At 26.0% G+C, this 23,300-nt stretch overlaps 3 protein-coding genes across 4 annotated transcripts; 1 reads left to right on the top strand and 2 right to left on the bottom strand.

The window, feature by feature from the left end:
• Positions 1 to 533: 533 nt before the first annotated feature.
• Positions 534 to 4,035, bottom strand: LOC123269822 (protein-serine O-palmitoleoyltransferase porcupine). Its single transcript, XM_044735677.1, has 5 exons — positions 3,655 to 4,035; positions 2,997 to 3,183; positions 2,556 to 2,921; positions 1,193 to 1,446; positions 534 to 1,077 (listed from the first exon to the last, which is right to left on the bottom strand). Exons 1-5 carry the CDS (start codon positions 3,914 to 3,916, stop codon positions 590 to 592), a joined length of 1,557 nt encoding a protein of 518 aa, XP_044591612.1. The 5' UTR covers positions 3,917 to 4,035; the 3' UTR covers positions 534 to 589.
• Positions 4,036 to 10,784: 6,749 nt separating this feature from the next.
• Positions 10,785 to 14,256, bottom strand: LOC123268562 (RNA-binding protein squid-like). 2 transcript variants are annotated; one of them, XM_044733742.1, is made up of 3 exons: positions 14,035 to 14,256; positions 13,151 to 13,486; positions 10,785 to 11,638 (listed from the first exon to the last, which is right to left on the bottom strand). In XM_044733742.1, exons 2-3 carry the CDS (start codon positions 13,451 to 13,453, stop codon positions 11,123 to 11,125), a joined length of 819 nt encoding a protein of 272 aa, XP_044589677.1. In that variant the 5' UTR covers positions 13,454 to 13,486; positions 14,035 to 14,256; the 3' UTR covers positions 10,785 to 11,122. The 2 variants fall into 2 exon arrangements, with proteins under 2 accessions (XP_044589677.1, XP_044589676.1); XM_044733741.1 differs by having other exon boundaries at positions 10,788 to 11,638; positions 13,151 to 13,764; positions 14,035 to 14,254.
• Positions 14,257 to 14,849: 593 nt separating this feature from the next.
• LOC123268563 (synaptogyrin) lies at positions 14,850 to 21,388 on the top strand. Its single transcript, XM_044733743.1, has 5 exons — positions 14,850 to 14,985; positions 16,615 to 16,736; positions 18,620 to 18,846; positions 20,376 to 20,523; positions 20,644 to 21,388. Exons 2-5 carry the CDS (start codon positions 16,635 to 16,637, stop codon positions 20,851 to 20,853), a joined length of 687 nt encoding a protein of 228 aa, XP_044589678.1. The 5' UTR covers positions 14,850 to 14,985; positions 16,615 to 16,634; the 3' UTR covers positions 20,854 to 21,388.
• Positions 21,389 to 23,300: the final 1,912 nt, after the last annotated feature.

The raw sequence follows: 23,300 nt of genomic DNA, 5'->3' as shown, positions 1-23,300 counted from the left end.
TTGAAATAAAAAAAAGTATAGAGGCAGAATAATGTAGAAAAAAAATATTAAATTAAACTGATATTAAAAATTATCAAGTACAAATCATATTTATACTTTTTATCACAAGCACTTTAAAAAAAAAGTGATTTAATTAAAAAGCGCAGCTGTTAAAATAATACAAAATTATATTAATTTAAAATCTAAATTTTGATTACTTAATTACTGAGTAATTGTTTATAAATATATATATTTAATAAATGATGGATCAATTCTATAACTATAAAACATTTTTTATAAAATATTTTGGGCACTACTGTGATTATGATTGTATAAAAGATTTTTTGATAATTGGTTGATTTTTTTTTTATTTTCACGTAATCAATTAGTGTATATAACAAAGTATGTACGCGTATACGTAATAATTATGTTGTCTATTATTAATTTTAATTATTAAAAAATAATACAGTTCTGTATTGTAATTAATTGTTATTATTAACACTTTATCAATTTTAATAATAAAACAAAATTATTTACTAAAGATTTTTTTTTTTATTGCGTATAAAAAATATAAAAATTTATGTACAAGTGTGAAATTTAATTTTATAAATTAAGTTATTAAATAGTATATAATGTAAGTGGAAAGAGCTATTAAGTGGCTGGCAAATCCGAGCTGTGACCATTTTTCAATAGTATGTAAATAATTATAGCCAGTTTCTTGCAGCTCGGAAGTATCAAACATTAAACCTAAATAAGCTAAATGGAATACTGCGAGCAATGAGAATCCAATGTTTGTTAATAAAACTTTGATACTGTTTTTGGAGTTTAATTGGTACCGGCACTCGGTACCACCACAGAAACCGATAATTGATTTTAAGGATGACACTGATGATAAGTAACATCGCCGGGATCCAATGCAGGCATTGAATGTCTTCGCTAAATGATTACGTAATTTAAATTCGATGTAAGTATACAATCCTAGGCTTAATAATACTGCTGCAATTTGAAAATTTAATCCGTGAAGCAATGAACTTGCTAAGTATGTCAGTATTACGGCGTTGAATTTTCCGACATGATTTATTGAAGGCCGAAATATGTCTGTAAAAAATATTTTATTTAATAAATCGTTAAAATGTTTGTTTTGAATATAAAAGTAAGAAAAAAATTTTTTTTGGAGTAATAATAATAATAATGATGAAAAAAATGTTATTACATGATTTCAGCCATGTATGCATAGGTACGTTCCATGAAATTACGACTTGAACTAATGAACGTGGTAATTCGATATCAATTGGTCTTGTTATTGTTGCTGGTGTCATTGTCGATGATATTGATTCCGTAGGAGTGCTAGTTGGAGGATGAATTAATGATGTAACTCCTCCAAGTGACAATACAGTTGACGAGACGTAACATATGAAGTAATGAGACGATCTAAATGATAGAGCGTCTCCATAAGCTGTAGACCACCTTTAAAAATGCATTTATTAATTATGATCCAATTTTATTTAGCTATAATGATGATAATAATAATTTATCTATAATAATAATAATAATAAACATTTTCGGAATAAAAATAGAAATAATAATAATAATAATAATAATAATAACTGGCAACCTTGCAGTCACTATGTGACTTGTGAACTATAAATAAATAAAATTTTGCTTTATTAAATAATGATTTTTGTTAAATTGCACTGTACTTTCTTAAATATTGGCGTTTTTAAAGATATAAGCTCATCCCGATGTTACACTCGTCAAGAGCTTTCATTTGAGTACCCACATGCATTTTTTATATATTTTTCATATATACATATATATAATATATATAAATATATGAAAAATTGATGTGGGTACTCAAATTAAAGGTCTCGATGAGTGTAACATCAGGATAAGCTTATATCTTTAAAAATGTCAATATTTCACAAGATACAAGGTTAATTCTTAATTATTGATATTTTTAAAGATATAAGCTCATCCCGATGTTACACTCATCAAGAGCTTTCATTTGAGTACCCACATGCATTTTTGATATATTTTTCATATATACATACATATATAATATATAATATATATAAATATATGAAAAATTGATGTGGGTATTCAAATGAAAGGTCTTGATGAGTGTAACATCAGGATGAGCTTATATCTTTAAAAATGTCAATATTTCACAAGATACAAGGTCATTTCTTAATTATTGATATTTTTAAAGATATAAGCTCATCCCGATGTTACACTCGTCAAGAGCTTTGATTTGAGTACCCACATGCATTTTTGATATATTTTTCATATATACATATATATAATATATATAAATATATGAGAAATTGATGTGGGTACTTAAATGAAAGGTCTTGATGAGTGTAACATCAGGATGAGCTTATATCTTTAAAAATGTCAATATTCCACAAGATATAAAGTCATTTTGCTTATTCTCTTAATAATATAGATAATAACAATAATAATAATTTCTTTAAAATTATTAACATAAGTTACCATTATTATTACTTTTTTTTACATGCTTGAAAATTAATTGTGATAATAATCAAAATAATAATAATAATAATAATAAAACTTACTTTCCATCACTAATATAGTTGGGTATAAACCACTGAGCAAAACAATTTGAAATACTCAGAAATATTAATGCCACTATAAAATTTTTCAGAGCAACACCTAGATCTCCAAGCCACAAGACAATAATTTGCCTGATGGTCAATTTTCTTTCAACTGTTCCAGAGGTAATTGCTTTGTAATTACAAAAAGACATCCATGGGCCAAAAATACAAGTTAGCGGACTGAATATGTAGGCAATGTACTCCCAAATGTTGAATGAAAAATTGCGATTGTTTTTACTGTCTAGAGATATACTGACAGCTTTCATTGCAGCGATCATTATTATTCCGCGAATTCTATGCCAAGATGCTGGATCCATTGAATATTCACTAATAAAGAAAGGTAAATTAATAAAAAAAAAAAATCTATAAATCAGTAATTAAATTATTATTAATAAAAATTACCAAATTAATATCGTGAATAAGGAAATTGCTAACATTTCAATTCCTCTTTGATATTTTCTGGGTACACATAAACAAATATAAGAAATCACCGTGTACACTGACATCAAAAACAATGATTCGGCTGCATAATAATTGATTATAAAAATACCTGTCAGGATTGATACTAAGTGATATGCTCTCGAAGGTACTGAAACATAATTTTAATTAAAATATCATTTTATAGTGATAAAAATTAAACTAGCCGACATCGGACAATTTTTATAATTTTTTTATTGAAAAAAATTTGACATGTAGAAAATTAAAAAAATTTCAAGTGCAATTTTATGATACTAAAATTAGCCGACGTTTTTAATTCTTTAATTTTATTTTAATAATTAAATTAAAATAAAAAAATATTTTTTAAAATTTACACTGCCAATTTTTAAAGTTTTTCACAAGTGAAAATTTTTTTTAAATTTTTTTAAATGATTTTTTCACTAAAAAAAATTTCTAAAAATTTTTAGATGTCGGCTAACTTAATTTTCATTGAAATTTTTTTAAAATATTTTTTTATTGATTAAAAAAATCAAAATTTTTCAAATGTCTGCTAATTTTAGTATCATCAAAATTTTATGAAATATAAACATAAATTTAGATGTCTTGCTGTCAGTGAACTTACCGAATTGTGTAAGAAGTCGGAGTAAAATATTAGCGATAAATAATGTAGAAAAATTACTGGTGGCATCAATACTGGTAAAAACGCAATTCTTCAAAATTTGCAAAAATGTCTCACTGTTGTGTATTTCCAAGTAATCGTAGTCATCAACATAATCATGAGCGAAATTCGGAGGCTGGTATAGGTTATCACTGTTACACTCCAAACAATCACTCTCCTCATCAGGATACATCATATCATAGTCATAATTATTTTTGTAAAACATTTTATTTTAATTTTTATCACTAATTTTGTGGAAGTTTAATTTTTTAAGTCATAATACTGTAGTTTTTTATATCTTAAACTCCAAACACTTGAGCGTCAACACATGTATATATAAAAATATTTAGTTGTGTATAGTGTGAGAAAAGTACTGAGTAAATACACGTAATAGTATATTACACACCTAGGGAAGTAAAGTAAGAAATGTCTCAGATCACATGTAATTGTCGGCCGAGGCGAAGCCGAGGTTGACAAACATGTGATCTGAGGCTTTCTTATTTACTTCCCGTGGAGTGTATACTATTTTTTTGCTCGACGAAGGCAGAAAGTGACACTTTCGTTTAGCGCAGCGGGCCGAAAGTTGACGCTTTCTGCCCGTCGAGCAAAAAAACAACATACAAGTCATCAACAAATAAAACATCTACATCGTCGCACTTAAAAAATATTAAAAAATTTTTATTTAAAATAGAAATAAAAAAATCTTAATAATAATATTTAAACATTAATAATAATAACGATAGTTTATTATTAACATAAAGTTAGCTGACATCTAAAAATTTTTATTAAAAAAATTTTTCATTTGTAAAAAAGTTTGAAAACTACAAGTGCAATTTTTAAAAATATTTTTTAGTTTTAATTTAATAAATTAAGCAAAATCAAAAAATGTCAGCTAACTTTACTATAATTAATTTATTATTAATTTTTTTATGCATATATTAATTTTTATATAGGAACAATACTACGGTACAAAACTGTATATTTTCCTCTTAAATTAAATAAATATTAATTTTTATTATACTGAAGTTATCTGAGAACTGTCAATTATAAACTTTTAGCCCCAAATTGATTGAATTAATTACAATTAAAAGGAAATGATTAAAAAAATTTCCACTAATAATTTTTTTTCAAGTTTCACATGTCGAATTTGACAGTTTCATATGTAATATATTATTTATTTAATATAGGATAAAAATTCAGAACTTTAAATTATTTATTTTAAGATACTAAAAGTAAAACTTACCAATTTTTATTTTTTGAGCGCTAAATTAATCTCTGAACTCGAGATTCAGTGTTTTTAGAATTTAAATTTGGCGCGTAAAATTAAGAAGTTTTCGCGCCTACAAAAAATTTGAAAATCTACATAAAATTTAAGCTCGACTTATTTTCAAGAATATAAAATTTTTAATTTTACTTATCTATAAATATTTTTTATTTCATTTTTTTTATAATTAGATAAAACAATTAAAAAATTTAATTTTCAATTTCAAAAATTATTTTTTACATTAATGTATTTTTTAAAAAAATAATTAAAAAATAGTGATCGGTCTGCTGATCTTAGTATCTGAAATAATATTTTTTACTCTTGACATAAATTTAATTTTTAGAAAAAAAAAGTTTAAATGTACTTGAATCAAAAAATAAAAATAAACACAATAAAATAAAAGTAAACGTCTATGACGATTGAAAAAGCATAACTGGTGCAAAAAAATAATAATTAAAAAAAAAGACATAATTATTTTAGTATAATCTTTATGTTCAATTAATAAATTCAAATATACAGCGTGCCATGGGTGAAACAAGCAAATAGCAATAATATAACAAATATTTATCAATTACTGAAGATTCATAGTATTTATTTATTTAAATCCATTGTACTTTTAATTACTCACTTCACTTAATTATTATCTTTTATTATTATTATTTAATATTTTTCATAATCGAATTTGTCAACGGACTGTTTTTTTACATGCAAACATTTATTTGTGATGATATAGATTTATTTCATTGAATTTTGTATACTTGGTATACAAATAACAATGCTTCCAAAAATCAATGTAAACATATATATATATATATGCAATAATATATATTTTTATATATTGGCAATACTCAAATGCCAATGCAACGATTCTATAATCAAATCTATTACTAAACAATTGTTCTCTTTCTCTCTCACTTTGTTTATCTTTTTTTTGTTGTTTATAAATTTTGAGTTATTACAACAGTGACATAAAAATACAATTTAGATATCAGATGTATATAATTATTAATGATACTGAAGCTAGCTGACAATTTTTTAAATTTTCACAACAAATTAATTACAATATTAAGGGCCAGTTTTATCCAATGATAAAATATATCTATATATTTCATATGAAAATAAAGTTAGCCGACATTTCAAAATCTTTAGAAATTTTTTATTGAAAAAATTTCAATTATAACAATTAAAAAAAAAATTCACATGTAAAAAACTTGAAAAACTATAAGTGCAATTTTTAACAAATATCTTTTTAGTTGTAATTTAATTAATAAAAAAAAATTGAAAAATTTTTAGTTTAGTGTCATATATTTCATATATATAAATATACTGGTAGTAATAATAATACTTTAATCCTGGATTGAAAAACTGGACCTAAAAGTGCTTCTAAAAATTTTCACTGATAATTTTCTTTCATTTTCACACGTGGAATTTTTTTCATATCAATTTAATTGTTATAAAATTTTTAAAAAATTTCTATTGTCTCCCAACTTCAGTGTTATAATTATTATTATTATTACAATAAGTTATTGTATATTTCGAAGACCAGTAGTTAATTATACAAATTCTATACGTTATAATATGATAAACAGTCTTCTTTCAATGTAACTTGTAATTAGTTACATTAAAATGTATGTGTAAATGTGCAAAGACAATGATTATAATTTATTTTTTTTTTTTTTTTTTTTTTTTTGTGAGTCAATGAAACTTTATCACTCGCTTATATTTTGTTTTGTTTCTTTCAATTGACAGATATTTCAATTAAATTTATCCAATTTACGGACAAAATAATAAAATAGTCAAGAAAAATATTACAATTGTCATTTACAATTTAAAAAAAAATTATTATAAATTTACAATGATAAATGTCGATAAAAAAAATGAATATTCAGTATTTATTATAATTATTATTATAAATATATTTTTTTTTCAATGCATGATATTACGACTATGTGTATTTTTGTCATTATCACTAATCACTGGTTCATGCTCTGGATTATGCCTCAATCACAACAGTAAATAATTACAAATTTAATTTATTTCCATAATTATCAATGTTTACTTTTTATATTTTTTCTTTTCTTTGTTATTACATTCCAATAAAAAAAAATTTTTTTTTTATCGAGTTATTTTAGCAATCACATTACTCGTATTGTTGTTCACGCACGCACGCACAAATAGATCTCGTAGTATATAAATACGTATTTATTCTTTCTATATAACTTGTGTACACTCAATTTATTTATTTATTGATAATAATAATAATAATAGTAATATTTATAATAATATTAATAATAACAAGTGTACATCAAATGTGTATAGTAGTCTAACATATAAATATATACACAAGAATATGTGCAGTTTATTATAACTGCACAGATTTGTTCTATAAGGCGCGAGAAAAAATATTTTTTTTTTTTATGTTCTTACTTTTACTTTTATTTTATTAATCGTTATTATTACTGATTATTGATGAATTTTTAAATGAAAAATATATATGTATATATATTTTTTTTTTAATATTTTATTCTATTACAATAAAGAAAACTAGACGTTCAAAAATTCGATAATATCGCATTTCTGAAGGCACTTTGTTTTCCTAAATAATTATAAATGATTTCCTATAAATATAATTATTATGTAGTTAAAACATTTTATTATTTATTTGAGTAATTTATCAAAAAAAAAAAATTAATTAATATTAAAAAAATTAAAAAAAAAAAGAAAATAATTTCCTCTGCAAAAAAAAAAATTATAGATAAAATTTAACTCATAAATATTTAAATTTAAATTACAATATTTGTTATGTATATAATAAACTACATAATAATTTCAAAAAAAAAATATTAATCATAATTGTAAAGAAAAATTTATTATTAGATAATTATATATTCTAATTATATAATAATTATATTTATAGGAAACTTTTTATAATTATTTAGGAAAATAAAGTGCCTTCAGAAATGCGAAATTATCAAATTTTTGAATGACTAGTTTTCTTTATCACAATAGAATAAAACATAAAAAAAAATATACATATATATTTTTTTAACTAAGGTGAGAAAAAAATACTTTAATAAAATGTATAGATTGATATACAAATACACAGTCATATCTTAGTTTTTTATAAATTAGAATTTAATTTGCTTGCAAGCGCGTGCTTGTTAAATACAGAGTTTGCATGTATTTTTATGTTTACTAGAAATTTGAATAACCAATGATGAATCATGGCCCGTTTTTTGCGAGTTTCGAACTTTGACTAACTTCAAAAGTTTTATGTATTTTAATCTAGAGGGTAATTATTAATTAATGACATATATATTTGTTTTTAGAATAAACTACATAATAATTTCAAAAAAAGAAAAATATTAATCATAATGATAAAGAAGAATAATTAGTTAAAATAATTAAAAAATAGACATAATTAAGTAATGAGTAAAAAGTGTTGCACACCCCGACTCCGCATATGAATATTATATATTTAGAGCCTAATTAATTGAATAATATATATAATATATATTATTCTATTAATTCGAAGAAAAAAAAATGGTTAATTTATTGGCTGTGTTTTCAAGCCGTTAAACCACCAGACTTTCTAGATGACGTTTGAATTCATTCGTGACATCGAAAACCAGAGAGTTAAAGATTGTCATGAATTGGAAACTCAACGACTCCATAGGAGAAAGGTGGCAATTAGACCGGTGAGGAACGCTTTGGAAACCGTTGATCAAGCGACCCAAACGGAATTTATCGGCCCTGAATTGGACAAAACAGTCGAGGAGCTGAAGGAACACGATGATTTTGACGAACGGCTCATCGAAGAACTAAGAACCGAACTGGAACTCAAACAGCAGCAATTAAAAAAACGAGACGATGGACTGAAACAATACAAACTGCAACTGAAAAAAAAGACCTGAACTGAGACGAAAAGACATGCTGCTGAATCAGAAAAACCTGAAACTGGAACGATACAGATAGACTGTGAAATGATATAGACGGACTTTGAATTAATTAACAGAAACCACCACTACAACATGCACTATCACCACCACATCAACGACGTCGCAATATAAACGTTGGTAGGTTTATGACGTTTGAGCAGGCTCTCAGACTCAAATTCAACCGAACAAAAAAACGTTGACAATCATCAATTTACCGGCAAGAGAGAGAGAGAGCGAAGGAGATCGTCGAAGAAACAGCTAAAGAGACAGCATCATGGATTATGAACTGTCTCTATGAGCAGACTCTTCATGGTACTTCGTCGGATATATATATAGCCAAGCCAATCAATCGGCACAACACATTGATGACATTTGAGTTTTTACACCATTTAAAAACTCGGCAGGTTAAAGGGGCCAATTACAAGGAGTTGGAACGGGAATTGAAAGCGATGAAAGAGCAAAGACAAAGGCAGGATAAGGATGAGCTTGTGCTGATGGGTATGACGTGCGAAGACGTCGAAGATCTGTGTGGTATGGTGGAAGAGTCGGGCATCGAAATCTCGAGATTGACTTAAACGATTAAAAGATATTCAAGAACTTCTTGATTAACGTGATAACGAAATTGCTGCGTTGAATAAGTAACTAGAAGAGGATCAACAGATCTGAGACAGAGATCTGGCAGGACCGTCGAACCCTGGATCCTCAATCGACGCGCCATTTCGTACATCATCGGTGTCAGGATCACCAATAACACCAGCGCCGTCAGGATCTGAATCTTTGGCATCAATGTCGTCCAGATCGCGGACACCACCACCAGCACCGTCAGATCCACAATCACGGAGAAGTATCGGCAGGCCGTGGAAAGGCAACAAAGTACGAGACTTTCCTACGGCTGCACAGAGGACAGAGAAACTATACAGAGGCCATCCAACAAGCCCAGACATGGAATATAGAAAGAGAAAAGGTGAAAGAACTGCAGCAGGAAAAAATAAGAGCTAAGAACCTCCAACGGCAACGAGAAGACAGAAGTACGGCACAAGAACAGGAAGCAATGACAATCCTCCCAAAAGAAGGAAACCAACCAGATTGGACAAAGGGCTGTTAAGTATCGAACGGACTAGGCCCTTGATCAGGCAGACAATAATAAATTCACAAGCAGTGTCAAAAAATTACCAAATAAGGTTACCCGGTGATGAAGATCAAGCCAGGGAACTAATTAGACCAGAAAGTAGTCAGATTAGCCAAGAACTACAAAATAACAACGAGTACACTTATATCAAAAAAAATTATAGTAACACTGCGGACTTTTTTAATTAATATGAGCGTTCAATTCACTGTTGTTTGATTATTATTCATAAAAAAATTCAGATACTACTGTGTATATATATCTATATACATTTTATTATAGTATTTTTTTTCTGTTTAGTAAAAAAAAAAAAATATATGTGTATATCTATATTTTTGTAAATATTTTTTTTATTTTTTTTTAAATATTTTATTCTATTGTAATAAAGAAAACTAGACGTTCAAAAATTCGCATTTCTGAAGGCACTTTGTTTTCCTAAATAATTATAAATGGTTTCCTATAAATATAATTATTATATAATTAAAATATAACATTATTTATTTGAGTAATTTATTACACTCTTTTATCAAATTATTTAAATCTCAAAAAATATTTATCAAAAAAAAAAATAAATCATTAAAAAAAAAAAAATAATTTTTTCTGCAAAAAAAAAAATTATAGATAAAATTTTACTCAAATAAATATTAAAATTTTAATTACATAATTGTTGCTTAATTACATATATTTGTTATTATAATAAACTACATAATAATTTCAAAAAAAGAAAAATATTTATCATAATTATAAAGAAAAATAGACATGATTAAGTAATGAGTAAAAAGTGTTACACACACAGACTCCACATATTAATATCATATATTTAGAGCCTAATTAATTGAATAATATATCTACCATAATTCGAAAAAAAAAAAAAATTGGTTAACTTATTAACCATTAGATTAATTAAAACCTGGATGACATACCTGCCAGGTGATCAATTAAACTTGAATAGTAGAAAATGTTTAGATAGCAACATTTGAGATGATGAAAAAATTTCCCAAAGTCATTGATAGATGATTGCACTCTGTGAGTCATCATGAACATAAATCCAACTGGTGATTATAATTAAATCTTTAATGATTAATAATAAAAAATATCGAGTAATTAGTAAGGCTGATGTCTCTGGAACTGTCTAGGACCCTGGGCGTTGCCTCGTGGCTTGTTGACAGCTGCGGTATAACTCGCGTGGTTGTCGAAGCTTTCGTACCCCGGGTAAGAGTCGTAATTGCTGTAATTTTCGTCGTAACCTCCGTGATACCCGTTGGTGTACTCGGGCATGTAATTGTAGCCACCTCCGTAGCCGTACCCGTACCCGAAGTTCCAGAATCCTTGGCGATTGACCTCCGGGTTTACTTTAACTTTTTTAACATCAACCTCCTTACCGTTTATCGTCTGCTTGGGCGCTTTCAGCAGCTTGTAGACGACGTCCTTGGAGTCGAAGGTGATGAAACAGAAGCCCTTGCGCTGGTTCTTTGTCTTGTCAAAGGGTGCTTGTAACTCAACTACCGTCCCAAATTGACTGAAGTACGCTTTTATGTCGTCATCGGTCATGTCTGGTGTCAGTCCTCCAACAAATACTTTTCCGTGCTGTGCTTTTTTGCTCACACGTTTGGGGTCCACCTGTTAATTATTCACAAAAATTTATGTTACTAATTTTAAATTATTAGAAAAAAAAATAATCTATATTATTAAAAGAATAAGAAAAATTTTGTAGTCAGGATAGTTATATAATAAAATCGGTTTTTTTAGCGAAATTTAATGATAAGTATTTAGGCTGCATTCGAAAAATCTCTATCTTTAGATACATAATTAAGAAATGGCTTTGTATCTCGTGAACTATTGATATTTTTAAAGATATAAGCTCATCCCGATGTTGCACTCATCGAGACCTTTCATTTGAGTACCCACATCAATTTTTCATATATTTATATATATGTATAAATGAAAAATATATCAAAATGCATGTGGGTACTCAAATGAAAGCTCTTGATGAGTGTAACATCAAGATGAGCTTATATCTTTAAAAAGATCAATAGTTAAGAATATACCGTGCAATTTAACGAATATCTTGTGAATTATTGACATTTTTAAAGATATAAGCTCACCCCGAGATTACATTCATCAAGACCTTTCATTTGAGTACCCACATCATTTTTTCATATATTTTATATATTTATATATATGCATATATGAAAAATATATAAAAATGCATGTGGATACTCAAATGAAAGCTGTTGATGAGTGTAACATTGGGATGAGCTTATATCTTTAAAAATGTCAATAATTAAGAACTGATATAGATATCTTGTTAACTAATGATATTTTTAACGATATAAGCTCACCCCGATGTTACACTCACCGAGACCTTTCATTTGAGTACCCACATCATTTTTTCATATATTTTATATATTTATATATATGTATATATGAAAAATATATAAAAATGCATGTGGGTACTCAAATGAAAGCTCTTGTTGAATATAACGTCGAGATGAGCTTATATCCTTAAAAATGTCAATAATTAAGAACTGATATAGATATCTTATTAACTAATGATATTTTTATAGATATAAGCTCACCCCGATATTACACTCATCAAGACACTTTCATTTGAGTACCCCCCATAAATTTTTCATATATTTATATATGTATATATCAAAAATGCATGTGAGTACTCAAATGAAAGCTCTTGATGAGTGTAACATCAGGATGAGCTTATATCTTGAAAAACGTCAATAATTAAGAGAGTACAGTGCAATTTAACAAATATCTTATGAATTATTGACATTTTTAAAGATATAAGCTCACCTTGAGATTACGCTCATCGAGACCTTTCATTAGAGTACCCACATCAATTTTTCATATATTTATATATTATATATATATATGTATATATGAAAAATATATAAAAATGCATGTGGGTACTCAAATGAAAGCTCTTGCTGACTGTAACATCGGGATGAGCTTATTTCTTAAAAAACGTCAATAGTTAAAAAAGTACAGTGCAATTTAACAAAAGTCATTATTTAATAAAGCAAAATTTTACTTATTTGAAGTTTATAAGTCCCGGCAGTCACGTAGTGACTGCAAGGCTACTAATAATAATTAAAAAAAATAAAATAAGAAACTAACCTTACGTTTATTGATGTAATGCTCACCAGAAGCCAACAATTTATCAATAGTTTTAGGGTTAGTAAAAACCATAAAAGCAAAACCACGTGAAATGCCGGTATGTTGATCCATTTTAACAGTTATACTTTCTATTTCTCCAAATTTACCAAAATGCTCACGTAATTCTTTATCAGTAGTGTGCCGAGACAGACCACCAATAAATAATTTACGCTCATCGTCCATACCAGGTATACCAGCAGTGGCTTGTTGCTGATTTTTAGAATCCATTGACTGTCCACCATTATTACTACCGCTTCGTTGCATAGTTCCGGATCTCTGTTGCTGATTTTGATTGTCCTGTGTGTTATAATCGTTATCAGTGTGATTTGCCGAAGAATTCTCAACTTGATTTTGATAACAGTCAACAGCCGCCATAGCTTTATATACTTTCTTATGCCTTCTGATTTCGAGTTACTCTTTTTTTTTTATATGCTCCTTTCTTTCGTAGCTGTCCGTGTTCGTACTCGTAGTTTTTTTTTTCTTTTTATTTTCGCTACAGACGCACCGTGTACCGACACACTCATACACACAACAAGAGACTAGTTTCAGCAGTTATTTATCTCTCTCTACTCTGTCTGAAAGTATCAAACACACGTCCGGCTACTTTATAATATACTCTAATTTTTTTTTACTAATTTTATTTTATTTTATTTCAATTTAATTTTATAATTATTTTAAACCCACATTTACAATCCAAAAATAAAAAAAAATTCCACCATACTTTACATTAATTAAAATAAAATAAAATAAAATAAATGTTTATTCATTTTTTTATAATCTATATTTATATTGATACAGATGATTAATTAATTATATAAAAATTCAATGCAATATTTAAAACATACCTTATTAAATATATTTTTTTACTCCAATGACTTTTTTTTTCTCGTTAATTCTACCGGTGTCGAGAGAGTGGTATTTCGCCTGCGCCAACCCCGATGCCGACCAAGATCTTTCACCAGTTAAACTGTAGCGTATTCTCTTTGTGTATAATATATACTTGTAGCTTGTAGTTCGGCTTCTCTCCTTTTCTCCCACACACTTAAAACCAGCCAAGCTTAATATAAAATATATATGTATAGTATATAAACCTGAGAAGTTAAAACAAAGACAGTTATAAAGATGAACACATATATAATATATATTTTATATATATGCCATTAGATCCAACTTTCAGCTACTAACAATGTAATGACAAGGACAAAACACACTACGAGCTACGAATAACAACCAACGGTTTAACTCAAAACTCAAACTGACTACTTATAAAATTAAAATATAAATTAAGAAAAGATGGACGACACTCACACTTTATCATATGTATACACACATCACTGTACTTTCATGGCGCTAATTTTTTTTCATCACTCTTCTCTTCTGTTTCTCGTGTATGTACTCCCTGATTGGCTCAGCTGTTTTTTTTTTTTTTTTTTAATTCTTTGCTGACCAATCGGATTCTTCAAGATTTAATTTAATTTTTTTTATGATTTTAATTGTCAAGATAATTATTTTTTGACAGATAGTTTAATAAATAGAGTTTTGTTAAAATAATTAACCGGTTAGTTGGTGAGTTATTTTATTTTGGAGGCAAAATTTGCCAAGAATCAAAAATTAGTTGGGATTTTTACCGCTAGAGCAAACATCCTGCATTTGAAATAATTGAAGCGCCACGTCGGTGAATTAAAGAAGCTTTTTTTGGGATTTTGTGCTACTAGGTGGCGCTGGTGAGTTATTTGGGAGGAACAAGACTGTTGGAAAAAAAAGACATTTCATCCGGTGTTTACATTCAAGAGCACGTAAGTCTCTTCTGATATATATAAGTAATTTTTATATAGTTTTTTATTGTCAATTAATAATTGTGGTAATTATAGGAAATTTTTTAGATTTTAGTTGGGAATAATTATTAATATTTCAATAAAATTAGTAAATGTTATCGAGCTGTCAAATCTTGAAATTATTGGCAGTCCTCGGAAAAATCAATTAGCATTATTGTAACGGTCAATGACAATTTAATCATTAAAACTGTCGTGATTAATGTAATTTTTTATTGAAAATTATTTTATATGTCAGAATTGTCAAGATAATTTGGGTTGACATGACAGTTTATTTAAATTAGATAATCAAGTTGACAGGCACAATTTTTATGGTACTGAAATTGAGAGACATCTGATTATTTTTCAGAAATTTTTTAATTTATAAATTATAGAAAGAAAAATTTATTTAGAAGCTCTAATAAATATGAAAATTAATGTAGCACCTATTTAGTAATTTAAAAAATTTTATAACAAATAAATTATGGCTAAAAAAATTGACATCTAGGAATTTAAAAAAATAAAAAATGCAATTTTTTACATATAATTTTTTGAAACAAATCTTTTTGTTAAATAAAGTTAAAAAATTGTCAAGTGACAGCTGATTTGAATGTTATTAAAAAATTTTTATTGAAAAAATATGAAAACTAATTTAGCAGATAATTGATCATTTTTAGAATTTTTGTAACTAATAAACCAGCAAAAAAAAAAAAGGAGAAAAAAAATTGACGTAGAAATTTAAAAAAATAAAAAATGCAATTTTTTTAAAATAATTTTTTAGAGCAAATTTATTTGTTAAAAAAAAAAACTAAATAATCAAGTGACTGCTAATTTTAATGTAATTGAAAAAATTATTACAGACAAAATAAAAAACAAAATTTTAGTTGTAAAAAATATTAAAAATTTTAAGTGTAATTTTTGAAAAATATTTTTTTATTTTAATATAAAAATTAAAAAAAAATTAGAACATTAAAAACGCCGGCTAACTTAAGAATTATCTAAAAAATTATAAATGTAATTTTTTTAAAAATAATTTATTTCAGAAAAATCAAAAAATTGTAAAGTATGTTAATTTCAATGTCATAATTTTTTAGATTTTTCTAATAAACTAAAATAAAAATTACACATTTATAAAATAAAAAAAAAAATATGATATTAAATTTAGCTGTCACTTGACAATTTTTTAATTTTTTTTAACAAATAAATTTATTCCAAAAAATTATTTTTAAAAAATTGCATTTTTAATTTTTTAAAATTCCCAAATGTTATTTTTTTTTGTCACAATTTATTTGTTACAAAAATTATCGACTATCTGCTAAATAAATTTTCATAAAAAAATTAAAAGTAAAATTTTTTAAATTCTGATTTAATTAACAAAAAAAATCAAAAACTGTAAAAAAATTTTCTAATTTCAATATGATTAAAATTAGATGACTGGAACAGGGAATATGCATCGAGTACGTGGAGCATAAAGTAGATGAGAGTCGAGCAGACGCGATTCGCAAGTGCTTAGAAAACGCGAGATATAAATTTGATAAATATAATAATAAAAATAATGATAATAATAATTTTGCGCGTGCGCGTTTATTAACCTCGAGAGCTTTGAATTTTCAGCTCAGCTCAGTCGCTCTAAGATGGACGGTGGTGGAGCGTACGGTGGTGGAAAAGCTGGTGCACCCTTCGACCCAATTGCATTTGTACAAAGGCCTCAAGTTATCATAAAAGCACTATGTTTGGTGAGTAATTAACATTTATAATTATCCCTGACATAAAGAGTAAGCCCAGGTACGTTTAATTTAAAAAACCAAACTATTAATTTGTCAGTGTTTTTAAAAGTTTGAGGATGACATTGATTCAATGAAGAGAGAAGATATTTCTGGTCCCCACCCTCTTTCATCTGCCCTCCGCCCTGACGATGGGGTTGTTCTATTGATTTTTACTGTGTTAACGTTTTCATTTTCCCATCTTCATTTATTTATCTGTTAATATTTATTTTGGGTTATTTATTTTAGGTGAATAAATAATAAATTTATTTTATTATCACCTGGTCATTAATTTTTTTATCAATTCTCATGACCTCACGTTTCAGTCGATTGTCAAATCGATATCAATGCTCTAGAGTGGGAGACTAAGAATGCAGAATTCAGAGCTGCTTTTTTTTAATCCTTTGTGTCTTTCTTTATCTGTCAATAAAATTTACCACAATAATAATTTATAGATATTTTTTGACGTAAGTCATTGAAATTTTAAGATTATTGGCTAATCAAATTTATCTTTACACTGAGAAAAAAAAATACTTTTGCTCAATTAACAATTTCTTGGCTCAAGAAACTCGCTGACGATCAAATATTCTATTATTATTAATTATTAATTTCTGAAGAGAAGAACATCAATATTTATCTTTGGAAAATAGATAAACAAAAGAATAGCTTTATTTAAATTAAGTAAAAATTATTTCAATCAATTTAACAATTTCTTGAGCTAAGAATATATATTTTTGAAAATTTTCAAGAACATAAATTCTTGTATCAAGAAAATTTTCTTAAGAAAAGTATTTTTTTTTCTCAGGATAATGACAAATTTAGATATGAATTGAAAATAAATTGTTTATGCCTGGAGGGAAAATACAGGCTAACAAAATTATGAAAAATTAGAGGGAAAAAAATTGTTGTTTTAGACTGAATAGCCAATAATCTGAAAATTTCAATGAATTACGTCAGAAAATATTTATAAAAAGCATTAAAAAACCAGTCTTTAGAAAAATAAAAAATATTAATTAATAATAATAATAATTTATTTTCAGAAAATACAGATATCAGTCAGATGTATTTTTCATACCATAATTTTTTACATCTTATAAACCTAATCTGTTAACACCAACTGTTCTTATTTAACGCTATGTCATAATCATAATAAAATTATATTATTTAATATTTATAACTAACTAGATCTACAGCTCGTAGCTAGTTAGTACAAATTACACTAAGAATTGGTACACTGAAAAAAAATTTAACTTCGAGAAGAAAATTCTTGAACCAAGAAAATAATTTTCAAGAGGGTAATTGTCTTGAATCAAGATGAAAAATTCTTGAATCAAGTAAAATTTACTTAAATTTCTTAGTTTAAGAATTTTTTTACTCAAATCAAGAATATGAAGTTCTTCAAAATTATATACTTGATTTAAGAAAATTTTTTTTTCTGTGCATGTTAAAAAATATTTTTAAGTAATTTTTATACTTATTAAATTTCTGTTTTGTATTTTGAGAGAAAGAAAATTTAATTTTCCAAAAAAAAAAAAAAAAAAAAAAATATCTGTCCTATAGAGATGATTTCCATCTGTACATACGACTGGTATAGTAATTTATATCCGTGAAGACAAAATTATTAGCATACAAATTTAAACAATTAAAACTTGAGAACTAATTAATTCAATTTATTCTGTAGTTTGTTTCAACCATTAGTTATTTTCAACTTAATAGATTTTTTAGAACTGCCTAAAATTTTTTAATTGTTTAGTAACCTATTGTAAAATTTCTTGTTTAAATATCCATTAAAAAATAAGAATAATTATAAAAAAAAATAAATATTTTTTCAATAATGTAAATTTTATATTTTACAGCTTTTCTCGATAATTGTCTTCGGGTGTATCAGCAGCAAAGGATACAGAGAAGATCTCAATGGAAAAGAATACTGCCTTTATAATAAAGACACAAATGCTTGCCAGTATGGTGTTGGCATTGGCGTTATTGCATTTTTAGCATCTATTGGTTTTCTTGCTGGCGAGTATTTGTTCGAGCAAATGTCTTCTGTTAAAACTAGAAAGCATTATGTACTTGGAGATCTTGGGTGAGTTATTAATACACACGGAAATTATTTTCTACAGTTATTGAATTTTATAAACTACTACATCCGTTTTAGGAAAATTTTTTTTCTTTATGTAAGTATAGAATTGTAATATGGTAAAAGCTACGATATTGATTAGTTAACATTTTGGAATAGGGCAATGATGTATTGGTGTGATTTTTATAGTAGTATCCATTGTCCTACTATGATCATTTGTCAGATTCTAAGGATTAATGATTTAATGCTATGCTAGTACAATGAACGAGCGATAATAGATTGTATTAGATATTTATGAAATTCATTTTATAATTACTGAGCATTAATATTAATCAAAATACTTTAATTAAATAATTTTTCATTTAATGATAAGTATTTAGGCTGCATTCGAAAATGATCTATCTCCAGATACATAATTAACAAATGACCTTGTATTTTGTGAACTCTTGACATTTTTAAAGATATAAGCTCATCCCGACGTTACACTCATCAAGACCTTTCATTTGAGTACCCACATCAATTTTTCATATATTTATATATATTATATATGCATATATATATATATATATATATATATATATATATATATATATATATATATATATATATATATATGAAAAATTGATGTGGGTACTCAAATGAAAGCTCTTGATGAGTGTAACATCGAGATGAGCTTATAACTTTAAAAACGTCAATAATTAAGATAGTACAGTGCAATTTAATGAATATCTTGTGAATTATTGACATTTTTAAAGATATAAGCTCATCCCGATGTTACACTCATCAAGACTTTTCATTTGAGTACCCACATCAATTTTTCATATATTTATATATATGTATGTATGAAAAATATATCAAAAATGCATGTAAGTACTCAAATGAGAGCTCTTGATGAGTGTATCATCGGGATGAGCTTATATCTTTAAAAATGTCATTAATTAAGAAATTACCTTATATCTTATGAACTATTGAAATTTTTAAAGATATAAGCTCACCTCGACATTATACTCATCAAGACCTTTCATTTGAGTACCCACATCAATTTTTCATATATTTATATATATGAATGTATGAAAAATATATCAAAAATGCATGTAGGTACTCAAATGAAAGCTCTTGATGAGTGTAACATCGGGATGAGCTTATATCTTTAAAAACGTCAATAGTTAAAAAAGTACAGTGCAATTTAACAAAGCAAAATTTTATTTATTTATAATTCACAAGTCACGGCAGTCACATAGTGACTGCAAAGTTGCTATTAATAATAATAATAATTGAACTCTATATATTAATATTTCAACACAAAAATTTATCTTTAAAAATCATTAAAATTTTTTTCACTTTTTTAAATACTATTAAAGAAAATTAACAAAAATATAATTTCTTATTTCCATAACAAAAATCAATAAAAAAATATGTAAGATTATAAATAATTTTATTAGATATCACTATATAAGTAAATAATTAAATTTATGTATAAAAAAATAAATTTATAAATCTAAACTTCTAAAATTTTAATAATTAAAAATTGACAGATTTTCTGGATTTTGGGCATTTTTATACTTTGTTGGATTTTGCTATCTGACGAACGCCTGGAACAAGTCTGAAACACCAAAAGATGGTTACGGAGTTAATAATTTACAAGCAGCTATTGCATTTTCATTCTTCTCGATTTTCACATGGGTAAGAACAAAAAAATAGAAAACTTATTATTATTATATAAGTAATTATACATTATTAAATAATTAATAACAAACGATAACAGATAATTTAATAATTACGATGAGTATTGTTATTTTGCAGGCAGGAAGTGCTTGGTTTGCATTCCAGCGATTTAAACAGGGAACAGACGCAGCATTTGCACCGAGCTACGAAGCGGATCCAGTCGGCGGTGCTGGATACACGAGTTATCCCGACGCGACGGATGCGGCTTACCAAGAGCCCGGGTATCCTCAACAGCAGCAGCAACAGCAGCAGCGAGGTATGGGCGAGTTCCAAGCACCTGCTTACTAAAGAGACCATTGATAGTTAAAAAAAAAAATATAACATTAAATAACAAAAAAAAAAAAAAAAAAGAAAAAAAAATCACAGAAGATTATTTTGAAAAAATAAATAAAAATGCACAGAGGTACAGCCGTTCACTTACTTATTGAATGAGACTAAATTTATAAACGCGACCTTGTTTGCCTCTATGTTAAATAGTATAACATTCTACATAAAAAAAAATTTATTTAATAAATAACGTAGTACTCATTTTTTCATATCAATACTGTAATTATTTTATTTACAATTATCTTACAATTAGCCGTAGGATTATTATTTATTTATTTATAATTTATTACTACTTATATAGAATTGCTTTTGTATATTTACAATTAACTTTTTAAAGTAACAAGTCCTCGAGCTCCAATTTTTTTTTTTTATTTAATATTATATACAGCGTACTTAATATTTAATATTTTATTATTAGCAAGGATCATTACTGTACATTTTAAAACGTGAGTTATAAACAGGCCTCATTGCGAGCATGTAGAAGTTAAAAATAATTTAAAAAAAAAAAAAAAAAAAAAAAAAAAAAAAAAATAACAAATATCACTTGTGTTGATAAATTTTAATTGATGAAAATAACTATGGTGATAATTTGGCAGTAACACATCTTTACTCCGGATTATTTAACTTTAAGACATACTGTACTTCACTACAATAATTGAATAACTTTAAAAAAAAAAAAAAACTTTACTCAATTTTTTCACTATTCGATACTAACTTTACTCAACGTTAACTTGAGTACTTAGTACTAACTGTATTCAATGATATTTCGACTCAATAGTATATTAGAAGTGTTGACGCATTTTTAAAAATCTCATTCAATTTTTTTTTATTTAATTAATAGGCTAGAAGTACCGTTTATGGCAATTTATTGTTCAAATAAACGATAGAAATGAATTTATATTAATAAACCATTACAAACTCGATTTGTTTTAATAAAAATTTTTTAAAACTCAACAAAAATATGGTTATAATATTATAATTTTTTATAAATTAATTCAAATACTTCTACCATATGTTTATTTTAAATAAATAAAAAAAAAAAAAAACTTTACTCAATAATTTTATTCTTAAAAAATAAAATTCTATTGTTTTAAAAACTTTATTCAATGTCAACTTTACTCAATTATATATCTATGTATAGTAAAAAATTTTTTTTTTAATTTATTAAATTATTTTATTGGAGTACAGATTGCACAGAGCTGAAAAATTTTGAGTAGTTTTGTTTTTGCCGAATAAAATATTATTTAATAAAAAAATATTGAGTGTATTATATTGAGTATTATAAAATATACTATTGAGTCGAGATATTATTAATTTAAATACAGTTAGTACTGAGTAAAGTTAGTATTGAGTAGTGAAAGAATTGAGTGAAGTTTTTTTTTAATTTTTTTTAAAAGTTATTCAATTATTTTAGTCTTAGAGTTGAGTAATCCGGAGTAAAGCTGTGTTTACTGCCGATAATTTATTAAGATTTCACTTTGAGTGTGTACGTCTGTAAGATTTTTACGCATATGCGTAATTAGATAAAAAATAGAGTAATATATGGACATAAATAAATATATATTTAAAGAGAAAAATAAATTTAACAAATAATGGTGAATCTTAATGAAGTTGTATAGTTTGTTGAGGTACATCTTTATCATTAATTAATATCGTACTGTGCTTTGTTTCATTTTTTTTTGGAATATTGTCACGTAGTTATTGAGAGGTGAGATCAATTGTCACGTGCAGCTAAATTTAGTTATTATTATTACTGTTACTATTATTAATATTATGATTGTTTTTAAAATGTGTATTATCAAAAGCTGTGCAGCGAAAAGTATTTAGATTTTTTTTAGCGTGTAGTGATATTATTATTATTATTATTATTATTATTATTATTATTATTATTATTATTGTAGGTGGATAAAAAATATTATTAGAGATTAAGATGAATAATTTGTTTGATCCGTAAAGATTATAAAGATTAAAGAGCCTTCCGATGTAATAAAGTTACCAACGAATGAAATAATTGTTCAGCTTGTTAAAATAATTGCGAAATTAATAATTGATCTTAATTGTAAACTACTCGTACTTCAATGTAATAAATATATTCTAAACTGACCATTAAACTGGGGAGAATTAAAAAAAAAAAATATTTTCAAAATGAATAAATTTAAATACCTAGAGGGTTTGTTTTAGTTTCGCATTTTATTTTAATGAGCGATATAAAATTACTCGTATGCAAACTTACGTACAAGTTACATGGCAATGCCGTAGTAAGATAAATCAGGTTTAAATTCACATAATTGAGTGTTAGAAAAAAGTTTAATCTAGACTATAAAGTTTACTTAATTAAATAATCAATTATTCTATGCATTCTGAGAGCGACTATTGATTATTAATTTTTTTTTGTTCATCTCTGGTCA

The sequence above is a fragment of the Cotesia glomerata genome, linkage group LG7 (genome assembly GCF_020080835.1).
Source record: "Cotesia glomerata isolate CgM1 linkage group LG7, MPM_Cglom_v2.3, whole genome shotgun sequence".
NCBI classification, from domain to species: Eukaryota; Metazoa; Arthropoda; class Insecta; order Hymenoptera; family Braconidae; genus Cotesia; species Cotesia glomerata.
This window is presented reverse-complemented; position numbering and strand designations above follow the sequence as displayed.

Bases quoted from the DNA above. Each gene is read 5' to 3' on its own strand.
- LOC123268563 (XM_044733743.1), top strand. From the start codon at position 16,635: ATGGACGGTGGTGGAGCGTACGGTGGTGGAAAAGCTGGTGCACCCTTC. The intron at 16,737-18,619 runs GTGAGTAATTAA...TATATTTTACAG, and splicing joins TCATAAAAGCACTATGTTTG to CTTTTCTCGATAATTGTCTT. The intron at 20,524-20,643 runs GTAAGAACAAAA...GTTATTTTGCAG, and splicing joins TCTTCTCGATTTTCACATGG to GCAGGAAGTGCTTGGTTTGC.
- LOC123269822 (XM_044735677.1), bottom strand. From the start codon at position 3,916: ATGTTTTACAAAAATAATTATGACTATGATATGATGTATCCTGATGAG. The intron at 2,922-2,996 runs GTAATTTTTATT...TTTCTTTATTAG, and splicing joins TTATTCACGATATTAATTTG to TGAATATTCAATGGATCCAG. The intron at 1,078-1,192 runs GTAATAACATTT...TATTTTTTACAG, and splicing joins GCATACATGGCTGAAATCAT to ACATATTTCGGCCTTCAATA.
- LOC123268562 (XM_044733741.1), bottom strand. From the start codon at position 13,564: ATGGCGGCTGTTGACTGTTATCAAAATCAAGTTGAGAATTCTTCGGCA. The intron at 11,639-13,150 runs GTTAGTTTCTTA...AATAATTAACAG, and splicing joins ATTACATCAATAAACGTAAG to GTGGACCCCAAACGTGTGAG.